General features: G+C 40.9%; 1 protein-coding gene across 1 annotated transcript; it reads left to right on the forward strand.

Moving 5' to 3' along the window:
• Positions 1 to 4,961: 4,961 nt before the first annotated feature.
• Positions 4,962 to 9,131, forward strand: LOC149208141 (uncharacterized). Its single transcript, XM_089398247.1, has 2 exons — positions 4,962 to 6,535; positions 7,073 to 9,131. Exons 1-2 carry the CDS (start codon positions 4,962 to 4,964, stop codon positions 9,129 to 9,131), a joined length of 3,633 nt encoding a protein of 1,210 aa, XP_089254373.1.
• Positions 9,132 to 11,635: the final 2,504 nt, after the last annotated feature.

Genomic DNA, 11,635 nt, shown 5'->3' on the forward strand with positions numbered 1-11,635 from the left:
ACGAGGTTCTTCTTCGGTTGTCCACACTCAGAGAAAGTGTTCAACCTTCATCCAGTTCTTTGTTCTTGATTGGCATATCTGATTACAAGTTATTTTCTCAGTGATATACAACCAATCAATAGGATGCTCATGTCTTTCACAACCATTAATTAATTTTTATGAATAAAAGGTGACTTAGAAATAAATAAATTCAAATTGAAACTAAATTACTATGATTTTAAAGTAAATTCAAATTAACTCACATGTACAATTTATAGTATTCTTCCTACCTCTCCTCTCCTTTGGCTATAGCTTTCCCATTGAGCAACTTGGTAGCTTCATAGTCATGATCAACAATTTATATGCAATATTAATTCAATAATTAATAAAAAATAGTGTAAGGCACCCTAAATCAATTTCATTTCTACTACATCTCTACATTTCATTTAGATTTGCCCATTCCATATCCTCATTGTTCCTCAATTTATGCCTTACGGCGTTTCCTTTGCAACATTTGGTGCAAATGCTAGTTATATATATATTAAATTAATCATCTAATATAAAAAATTATATATACAAACACATTTAATCGATATATAAGAGTCACATCGGAGAAACTAATATATGATAACAAATATATAAACTAAAATTCAAACCTTGTAAATAAAAGCAATGTCATATTAATCCAACCAACGCATGTGTCAACTTATATGTTAATAACCCACGTCCACGTCATATATATATATCTCATAAATATAAATAAAAGCAAATATATGCGAAAAACGCAAACAATTCCGCAAATTTATGAACAGTCCACGTGATATATCCTACGTGGTCCACAGGGTTACATTTCATGCGACAGGTATATACCTCGCCTGTCGAACATCGTTGAATCGAAGGCATATATAAAATACATGTGAAGATATAATGGTATAACAAAACAAACTCTCTACGCTGCGCGCTCACCATGACAGAATTTATGCAAGCGATATATGCAGGGAGCCGAACATGGTAAAACAAAATAAACTCTCTACACTGCACCACCCTCATGACCTGATTTGTGCAATATTCATGATTAACACGATCACATTAGCAAATAGGGTTAATATATATTTATAAAAATACATCAAACATATAGATAGTTATTAACATAAAGATATATATAATACTATAAATCATATATATATATTTTAATAATTATTAGAAAATAAATATTATTAATATAATTAGTTAATAATTTAATGGTAAGTTTTATGAATAGACTTGTGGTGTTGCTATGGGCTCTCTTTTATTTCTTGTTGTTGCTAATTTTTTAATGGAAGATTTTGAATCCAAGGCTTTGGCCTTAGCCCGTCTCTTGCCCAAGCTTTGGAAGAGATTTGTGGATGACATTGATGTCATCTGTTCTCATGGCCAAGAAGAATTGGATCTTTTCTTCAAGCATCTCAACAATCAATCCCCTGCCATTAAGTTCACGATGGAACAAGAAGCCGATGGATGCCTTCCTTTCCTCGATGTTCTTATTTCAAAGAATAATGATGGTTCATTCTCCCACCAAGTGTTGCGAAAGAAAACACACACTGAGCAGTTTCTTCATGCCAGTTCCCATCATTTCCCAACGCAAAAGTTGGGCGTTCTCAACACTCTTGCCACTCGTGCGCTGAGAATCTCTAATGAAATGAGCCTCAATAAAGAGAAGGCCCACCTCCTTAATGTCTTTGTTAAGAATGGTTATAGTAGGCACCTCGGTTAGAAAGATTTCCTTAAAGCCAACAAGAATTCATTGGTCAAGTAAAACCCTAAAGACCGAGTCTCAGGGGTTCATCTCCCTTTCATCCAAAGGACTACTGATAAGATTGTAAGGATTCTTAAGAAGCATAATGTTCCCTCTACCTTTAGACCCCTTAACACAATTCGGAGCTCCCGCTGGTCGGTAAAAGACCCGGTCGACCCCAAGGACATGAAAGGTGTCTATGTTATTCCCTGTTCCTGTGGGACCCCTTACATTGGTGAGACTGATCATTCTATTAATCAAAGGATTAATGAGCACTTAGCCGACTTAAAACATGGGAGGACTTGGTCTTCCGCCTTAGCAAAGCATGCTGAAAAGACGAAGCATCATGTATGTATTGAGGAGGCTTATGTTATTGCTAGGGTTGCTCAGTTTCATCACCGGAAATTTAGGGAAGCCATTGAGATTGAAAAAAGGCCAAACAATCTCAATAGAGATGACGGCTGGAAAATTAGCAGTTGTTGGATCCCTGCCCTCTCTTCCTAGCCATTTCCCCTTGCCCCCACTCCTTATGTTGTTCTCCCCCCTCGTTTTCTGGATCACCACTATTTCCTTTTCTATCATCCCTTTGATTTATTTATTTATTTTTTGTTCACCTGTTCTCTTTCCCTTCCTCTGGATTAATATTGAAAACTTTATTGTTTGCTTATGAAATAAAAATCCTTTTATAAAAACTTTATTTTCTTAATTATTAACGAAGGATTTTTATGATGAACTAACCTGCTTTAAAACAAACCTCTTTCTCCCCATTGGTTTAGTTCATTTTTATCCTTGGTCCCTTATTCAATTACCTTAATAATTTATCCTTTAAGGAATTATTCTTATTATATTTTATTAGATAAGGCTTAAGTTTATATTTATTTTAATAACTTTATTAATAATATCGATTAATAGATTTAATAACAATTAGTTGTTATGGTAATAACTATAACAATACTAACTTACAATTAGAATTTTAATATAATATTAACTCCTTTGATTAAATACAAATTAAAAACTAACTTACAATTAATTAACTAAATATTTAATTATATAATTTTAATATAATATTAAATATTTAATTATATAACTCTTATGTAAATTTAATGTCAACCCTTTTGATTCATATTAATTGAATACGTTACCTTATTTATATAAATATTAAACTAACTTGCCATTAACTATTTAATTATATGTAAATTTAATATTAGCCCCTTTTAATTTAATAATAGTAAAACTAACTTACTATTAGTTTACTAATTATTTAATTATGTAACTTTAATTATATAACTTATTTATATTTACAATTAACAAAAGAAATATGGAAAAGGGGGAAAGGGGAGCTCTGATGGGGATCGCGCGCCGCGTCCGCGAAGGTCTAGGATAACCTAGCTGCAGGAACCACAGGATCATAGGTCGCCTCAACTGATCGGCCAGCACAGAAGCGGACTACGGGGTTTGGGTTTGTTCAGCTCCCGAAGACGGTTATCGGCGGTTTGACCGGGATGGAAGACTTCGGTATTACGGACCTCGTGGATTACTCCGAGGATCCACTAGAGGGGCATAAAATATTCGGAAACCCTAATGAGGCGTCCCCGGGTTTCTTTACACCAGCTGTTGAAGTGGCCTCCACACAGGACACCTTACCTGTGGTCTCCCTGCCTGATCCACTCTCCACATCGTATGATCTGGAAGCTCCGCCTCTCTCACCTGGGACTGCCCTTCTACTTTCCTCTCTCACACCAGACTCCTTGGCATTCGACCCGCTCCCATCGCCGCGATTCGATCCAACATTAGCTCAAGCAGAGACTCGGGAGACAGCAGAAAAACCCCAACAAGAAGCTGGGATTAGGCCTTCCGGTTGTTTCAGTACTCCGGCCCTCAATGTACAGCCTACAAAACCCTCCCCTCCGGTTAGGGTTTCAAATCCACTTGTAGATCACCCGACGGCGCCTCGCACGAAGAAGCGGAAATCGAAGTGCATCAGAGCGACGGCAAAAGACATCACCATAGCCTTCGGTGACCCCACCGATTTTGAGGATACTATGGCACTGGCTCGGACGGTCCTGGTTGGACATGTGCGGGGGCGTACCTTCTCGGCGGAAAGATTGACGCTATGGGTTAAAGAAATATGGGGTGCTCTTTTCTCAGAATTGCCAGAGGTACAAGAACTTCCAAGGGGATGGTTCTCACTCCACTTTGCGAACGAGGGCTTCACGGACACAGTACTGGCACAGTACTGGCACATAGAAATGGCACCTGTGCTATTGAAACGGTGGAGCCCCCTATTCGATCCTGAGCGCGAACAGATTGGAGCAGGCCCACTGTGGGTGCGACTGCCGGGGCTGCCTTTACAATATTGGACTGAGGAAGCATTTATCAGAATTGGGAACGCACTGGGTACGTATTTGGACCATGATCGTTCGTATAAGGATACAAAGAAAAGAACCCTAGCTAGAATTCTGGTGCACCTGGACACTCGGGATGGCTTGGAAGAAAAAATCACACTAAAATGGGGAAAATTCAGCAGAACACAGATTCTGGATTATGAAGGCGTTCCATTCCGCTGCAACCGATGTCACCAAGTGGGTCACCTATTCAAGGAATGTCCATTGAACAAAAGTCAGGAAGGATCTCCAAAAATCTCGCCCGCGGCATCCAGAGGTGTCTCCCCAATCATCCCCCGTCCTCCACAAAGCAGCGCGGCACCTCAAGGCGCCCCAGAGAAAGCAGACATGCTCAAGACAGCCCCGCCCTCGCCTCCATTGACTAGGGCTCGGGCAGCAGCAGCGGCAGCGCAAGCTTCGGGTACCTCACTTATCCCTCCCTCTAACTCTTTAGATCTCTCATCTGTATATGTGAATTCATTTGCATGTACCATGGCACAGTGCACTATCCCTCCGCCCCCTCTGATCCCATCTACTGCTCCGCCCTCATTGTCCCTCACATCTTCGCCCTCCTCGCTTTCATCATCCAGATCGACTCCCTCCCATCCATACTCCCTTCGCCCTCGGTCTTCACATTTGGAGGCCTCTGATACACAATTCGGGTTGGGTTTAGTCCCTCTTGGTCCTGGTTTCCTATCTACCCGGGGTCGTAAATCAAATCTCAACAAAGCCATCAGGCATGCAGGCGCGGAAGTGGCTGCTGGGCGCCAAGCCACCATCGATGGGGTCCTTAGAGCATCAAAACCCCCAAAGATTGGTCCCCCATGAAGTGCCTCTCCTTTAACTGCCGGGGCCTGGCTAGTTCCCCAAAGAAACTAGCCCTCAAACGACTTTTTGAGGTCGAATCACCTGATATCATTCTTCTACAAGAAACCCTCGGCCCTGCAGAGTCCACTACTCACTCCCTCACCTCTCTGTCGGCAAGATGGAATTTCCTAGCTACTGATGCTATTGGCAGATCGGGGGGGCTGGCGATTGGGTATAATCCCAAATCTATCAGATTGGACTCCTCTTGGGGAGGCCACGGCTATTTGGGAGTGGACATATTCTCAATAGACCTTGGCCTCACCCTTCGCATCGTCAATATATATGGACCCTGTCAACAGCGGGAAATTTTTTGGAGACATCTACTCAACTGTAACCTATTGACACTTGACCGCATCATTTTGGGAGGAGACTTGAACTTTTCTCTGGGGTTCAGGGAGTCATGGGGTTCAATGGCCCAAGTAGATTCCATCACAGATTTCATGAGGAGCTTATTGGAGCAGCACGATTTCATTGACATCCCTATGCAGAAGCCCCTCCCCACGTGGAGAAATAGAAGGGTAGGGACCGCTGCTCTGGCTCGCAGGCTGGATCGTTTCCTGCTGAAAGGCCCTCTGATACAACAGTTACATTTCTATAAACAGTGGGTGGGTAATGGTGGTATATCTGACCACTCCCCTATTTTAATGGATATCCTGGGCCCTCATCAGAAGCCAAAAGCTCCATTTAAGTTTAATCACATGTGGCTTCAGGACCAGAGCTTCTCAAAATTGGTCACAGATTTCTGGAGAGCACATCCCATTGACAGAGAATCTTCGATGGCTAGGGGATTCGTTAAAAATCTTACTGAACTTAAACATATTGTGATCAACTGGGCCAAAGATAAGAAGACAAGAGAAGACGTGCAGCTCACTACAGTGGAAGAAGAATTGAAAGCTCTTCTGGATGAGCGAAATCTGGGTTTCATTTCGCAAGAAGACAAGGCTCGCCTGGTGGAACTGGAAAACCAGAAGAATAATATACTCAAGAGTAGGGAGGAGTCTCTCAGACTGCGCAGCAGGGCAACTTGGCTTAAAGCCGGAGATGAAAACACAAGATTCTTCCACAATTTCGCCAAAGGAAGGAAAGTGGCGAACACCATTTGGAACCTCCCCCTTCCTGAAGGTGGACTGGCGGATTCCTTTAACAAACTCTCTCAACTCGGTACTGCACACTTCAGAGGAATATACAAGAGCCCTGCAGGCACAAATCTGGCTGAAATCATCAATGTGGCCTCTCACTTCCCTAGATTTGTAGATGAGGAGGATTCTGAAGGACTATCAGCACCCGTCACTATGGAAGAACTGGAAAGTACACTCAAATGGTTTCAAAGGGAAAAGAGCCCTGGGCCGGATGGCTGGACAATAGAGTTCTACATCGCCTTTTTTGATCTCATGGGAGGAGATATCCTTAAGGTGGTAGAGGAAAGCAGAACTTCGGGCAGTCTCTATAATGCTATTAACTCCACCTTCATCGCCCTCATTCCTAAATCCGATTCCCCATCCTCCTTTGACGACTTCCGCCCCATATCCCTGTGCAATGTACTCTATAAAATTATCTCTAAGATCATTGCCAATAGGATCAAGCCCATCCTGTCTAGACATATCGCCCCTCAACAATTTGCTTTCCTGGAAGATAGGCAGATCCATGAAGCTATTGGCTCCGCCCAAGAAGCGATTCATTCCATTTGGACCAAACACCTTAAGTGTATTCTGCTGAAGATAGACCTATCCAAGGCATTTGACCGAGTCAGTTGGCTTTTTATCAAAATGATTCTTATTCATATCGGTTTCCCCCACGCCCTCATCAATTGGATCATGGCCTGCATTACATCTCCCACCTTCAGTATCTTGATCAATGGATCTGCCTCACACTTCTTTCACTCCGAAAGAGGGCTGCGACAGGGCTGTCCTCTTTCGCCACTCCTCTTCCTATTGGTCATGGAAGCCCTAAGCCGGCTTATCATCTCAGCAAAAAGGGAAGGGACTATCAGAGGCCTCAAAATCACTGATGAATGCTACCTCACTCACCTACTGTTTGTAGATGATGTCCTAATCTTATTGGATGGCAGCATACAGGACACATCTACCTTCATTCGCATTCTAGGTCTCTTCTCACATGCTACGGGTATGGAAGTCAATCGGTTGAAATCTACTATCACTCTGGTTGGTACTTCAGCAAACGAAACCCATATGGCAAGGCAGGCATTCCCATACACTACTCAGCCATTGGACAGGGGGCTAAAATATCTTGGATATTGGTTAAAGCCGACATGCCAAAAGATCGCAGACTGGGTTTGGCTTGTAGCAAAAGTGGAAAAAAGACTATCCTGCTGGAGCCATAGATATCTATCCAGGGCTGGGAGGTTAACCCTGATCAAATCAGTACTTGAAGCAACGCCGGTATTCTGGATGGCACTGGCCTGGATCCCTCGGAACATTCTGGCAAAACTACAGCAATTATGCAATAGATATTTATGGGCAGGCAACCAAGACAAGCGTATCTTTGCCTGGATCGGCTGGAATAAGATAGCTTTACCAAAGAAATGGGGAGGCTGGGGGTTAAAGGAGCTCCCTATCTTTGCCAAAGCCCTGGCAGGGAAAATGGGCTGGGCTCTACTGACGACTCAAAGCTTATGGACTAGACTTACCTACCACAAATACATTTGGCCCCTCAGCATCATCGATTGGGTTAGACTCCCAGTATGGAACAAAATAGGCATATCATCTATCTGGAAGGCCCTATTACACTCTCTGCCACTAATCAGAGACTACTTGGTATGGCGTATCAGAGCCGGGAATAGAGCAAGGATTGGGCTCGATCCTTGGACCGGTAGTGGAGGGAGGCATATACTCCCTCGAGATCTGGTGGAATATCTCTCAGCACAAGATATCAAAGTAATCTCGCAGATCGCGGATCATGATCACTCTGATATATTCCACCAGGCATGGAAATCCGCGCACCAGCTAAACCTCCCCAGAAGATGGCACCCAGCTTGGAGAGAATACAGAGAGGCCCTGATTGAATCACATATTCGAATTACAGAGGGGCAGGACGAACTCGTATGGAACCTGGCTGAATGCGGTCTATACACCCCCAAGGCAGGCTACCTCCAGCTAATCTCTCATAAGAAGCCCGAAGTCCTAGCTAGCTGGTGGCAGAATATTTGGAAACATTCCGCATCACCTCGATCAAAGCTCTTCACCTGGTGTATCTTGCGAAATAAAATACCCACCGGAGAACAGCTCATGAAAAGGGCACAGTATGGTCCTACCTGGTGCGTTCTTTGCAAAGAAGCCTCAGAGTCAACAGAACATATATTCCTGAGATGCCGTTCGACTCTGAACCTTTGGAAAAACCTTAAGAATTTCACGAATTACTCTGGTGAATGGAACGGAACAGACCTCATTAACGCATGGACAGAATGGGATAAGAGAAATAAAGGTTCAAAGAATATCAATCTGCCCATAATCGTAAACTGGTCCATATGGAAATCTAGAAATCGGTTAATATTTGAGGACAAGCCGATTCACTGGCCATTGATTGAGGCTGGTATCATCACTGCCCTGAGAGAGCTACCAGACCCGCCCCCTCCAAAATCTCGACATCCTACCCCTCCCCCTCACATCGATCAAGGCATACCTTGGGCCTACTTCGACGGAGCCGCAAACATGCAGAGCTGTGGGGGCGGCATCATTATCCATTTATCTGAGCATCATCTATACAAAATTAAGGCTGGTCTGGGTGCCGGAACCAACAACTTCGCAGAACTCATCACACTGCGCCACTTACTTCATTTTGCACTGAGTCACCACTGCACTAGCATCAACATATTTGGGGATTCTCAGATCATCATAAATTGGATCAATGGCACATCCACATGTCACATACACACACTCAGCATTATATTGAATGAAGTTCTCGAACTCAAATCAGCATTTAACAATATCACTGTTTCACACATCTACAGGGAACATAACAAAGGCGCTGATAAATTATCCAAGGAGGCAGCGATGATGGACAAAGGCATCTGGGAGATCACCGAGATCCAAGACCAGCAGGAACAAAAATTTTACCACCGTCCTTACATAGACCCGGAATATCCAACCACGGGTCATCTAACAGTTTAAAGGAATGTGCACGTCCATGACAGCAGTATATATATTGACAATTTTTGTAAATTTTTGTTTTTTTTTCAGCTAGATAGATGCCGAAAAGGCACACTGTAAACAACACTATACAGAATACCCTGCGTGGTAAATCTATACAGCAACTCAAACTGATAATTTTTGAAAAAGATCAGATACAACAGAATGACTATGGCATATGCTTCAATGCATCTACATATGTAAATTTTCATATTAATGAAATTTACGGATTTTTCCAGTGGAAAAAAAACTTATTTATATATTTATTATTAATACTTTTGGTTCATACATTACCTAGTTTATATTTTTCAATTAACTAACTAAATATTTATTTCAGTAACTAATTAATTCCTATTGATTAATTTTTATTTAAATATAGTTTTGTTCTCGTGTCCCTATTCCTTGGTCCATCCGATTAGTGGTTTCCTAGTCAAATATAGCAGTTAGCCAGTCTAGCTGACCAGTTCAATATAGCAGTTGCCTAGTCAAATATAGGCATTAGGTGTTTTGCTCTGTCTATTTAACATGCACCCTGGATCTGATTCTTCAATGTGTTATGCTCTGTCTATTTAACATGCAGCCTCAATGTGACGATAAACCACACTCATCACTTAACATGCAACCTCAACGTGTCCTGACGATGAACCACACTCATTAGTTCGAAACGTTTCGACAAATGCATTCGAATATAATTTACACTGAAAATTCTTCTCAAAAAATTTAATAATTTTATATTAAAAATTTTAATATTTAAATTCATATATTAAATCTAATGTTAAACTCAATATTATAAATTCAAATAATAATTTTAATGTTATAAACCTTATATTTTATTACATAAATCTATAGTTATTAATATATTATTATAAATTTATTAATATTTAAATAATATTAAATTCATATTAATTAAATCTCACGAAGTGTAATTTAATTGACCATTACTTTATTCTTAAGTAATATATAAAACATGGAATCCAATATTAAATCACTTTAAATTACATAACAAAAAAAAACATATTAATAATATATTTAATTTTTATTAATATTATTTAAATATTTTTAATATTACTTCAATATACATAAATATATTAATTATTAATAACATAATTTTCATTGGTCAAAAAGATTATATATTATATTACTAGCAATTGTCCCAAAAGGTACAAAGAGAGGCCGATAGGATGATTAAATTGGAATTGTTGAATTTCTCTAGAAGAGATGTTGGCTCAAGCCTTGTGGAAAACCTTGTTTTCTTGGACTGGGTCATTGCGCAATTACTTTTCTTTAGATGTTTTGTTTATATCTATATTACACGAAACACATTGAATGTCTTCTTTGATTTTAGAGTAAGTTAAATACCCAAAATCAAGAAACCTCTATAGATGGCCAAGTATCTACGAAGCTTGTTAGTGACAAAGGAAATAGCAAGAGACAGTCAAATGTAAGTACCAAGTATAATGAAGTTGCAACCAGCTGCAGGATTACTTGAAGAGTAGTTGCATGATCAGTTGGTGAAAATAATAACCCTCTCAGTCAATTCGATTGATTCTCTCTGTATCATCCCTTAACAGGTTTTACCAGGAAATTGATACTTGATGTATATGGGATCAGCTACTAAGACATCAATCTTGGATTCCCATCAGGCTTTGCTGTCCCAGTTACCTTGTCTCAACTAGCTCCAAGGGCAGGCATTCATGATAAGTTATTATTTTGGAATCCCTGTATCTGGCAGTCTCTTATGCTCTGTTTCCAACAGAACCTTGAACTGTCTTGGACGTTGTGTGACTGTTTGGTTGAATACACGGTACAGGTGAGCTCCTGAAAGAAACAAAAGAGTCTTTTTCTGGTTTCCCAATCCCTTGTTGGAAGAAAGCCAAGAACGGCAGCAAATTTCGGATTCCTCCTCTGTTTGTCAATTCTCAAGCTTGTTGAATCGGTCAGTAACTCATTCATTTCCAGATTTTGGATTAACTTCAGAAAGAAGATCCTGTGATAGTTCGTCCCAACTCCATCGGTTCCACCGTCCGGTCTACTGCAAAGGGAAGTTCGAAACAAGTATTAGAGCAAGCTGATCTAAACTACGAGCCTATTAAAGCATCGGATTAAATAAGTCAGACACAGCAGGTTGTTTGCCCAAGGAAATTGCATTACAACTCTTCAAAAACGTCCTGAGGCATACGTGTGATTGATGATTAGAGAGGGAAGTCGACATTTCAACTGCCAGATTGAAGAAACCCAGATCCGAGTGGTCTTACAGGTAGTCGAGTTAGTGGTCAGCATCTCACATTTCAGGTTTAAGCAAGCCAACTTCTGCAATCTCCCAGGAGCAACAGGTAACAGCCATTGGATGTGTGGACAATCGCTCCCTTAAGAATGTCCAGATCCTCAGGCAGAGTCTCTGCGTTTTTCCCTAAAAGAAGTTTAAGAATCAAAGCTTGTCCATGGATTTGCCATGTAACAAAATTTCTGAGGATCAAGAAATTTGA

The sequence above is a fragment of the Pinus tabuliformis genome, chromosome 1_2 (assembly GCF_031772625.1).
Source record: "Pinus tabuliformis cultivar Carrire ecotype Pingquan chromosome 1_2, CPIR1, whole genome shotgun sequence".
NCBI classification, from domain to species: domain Eukaryota; kingdom Viridiplantae; phylum Streptophyta; class Pinopsida; order Pinales; family Pinaceae; genus Pinus; species Pinus tabuliformis.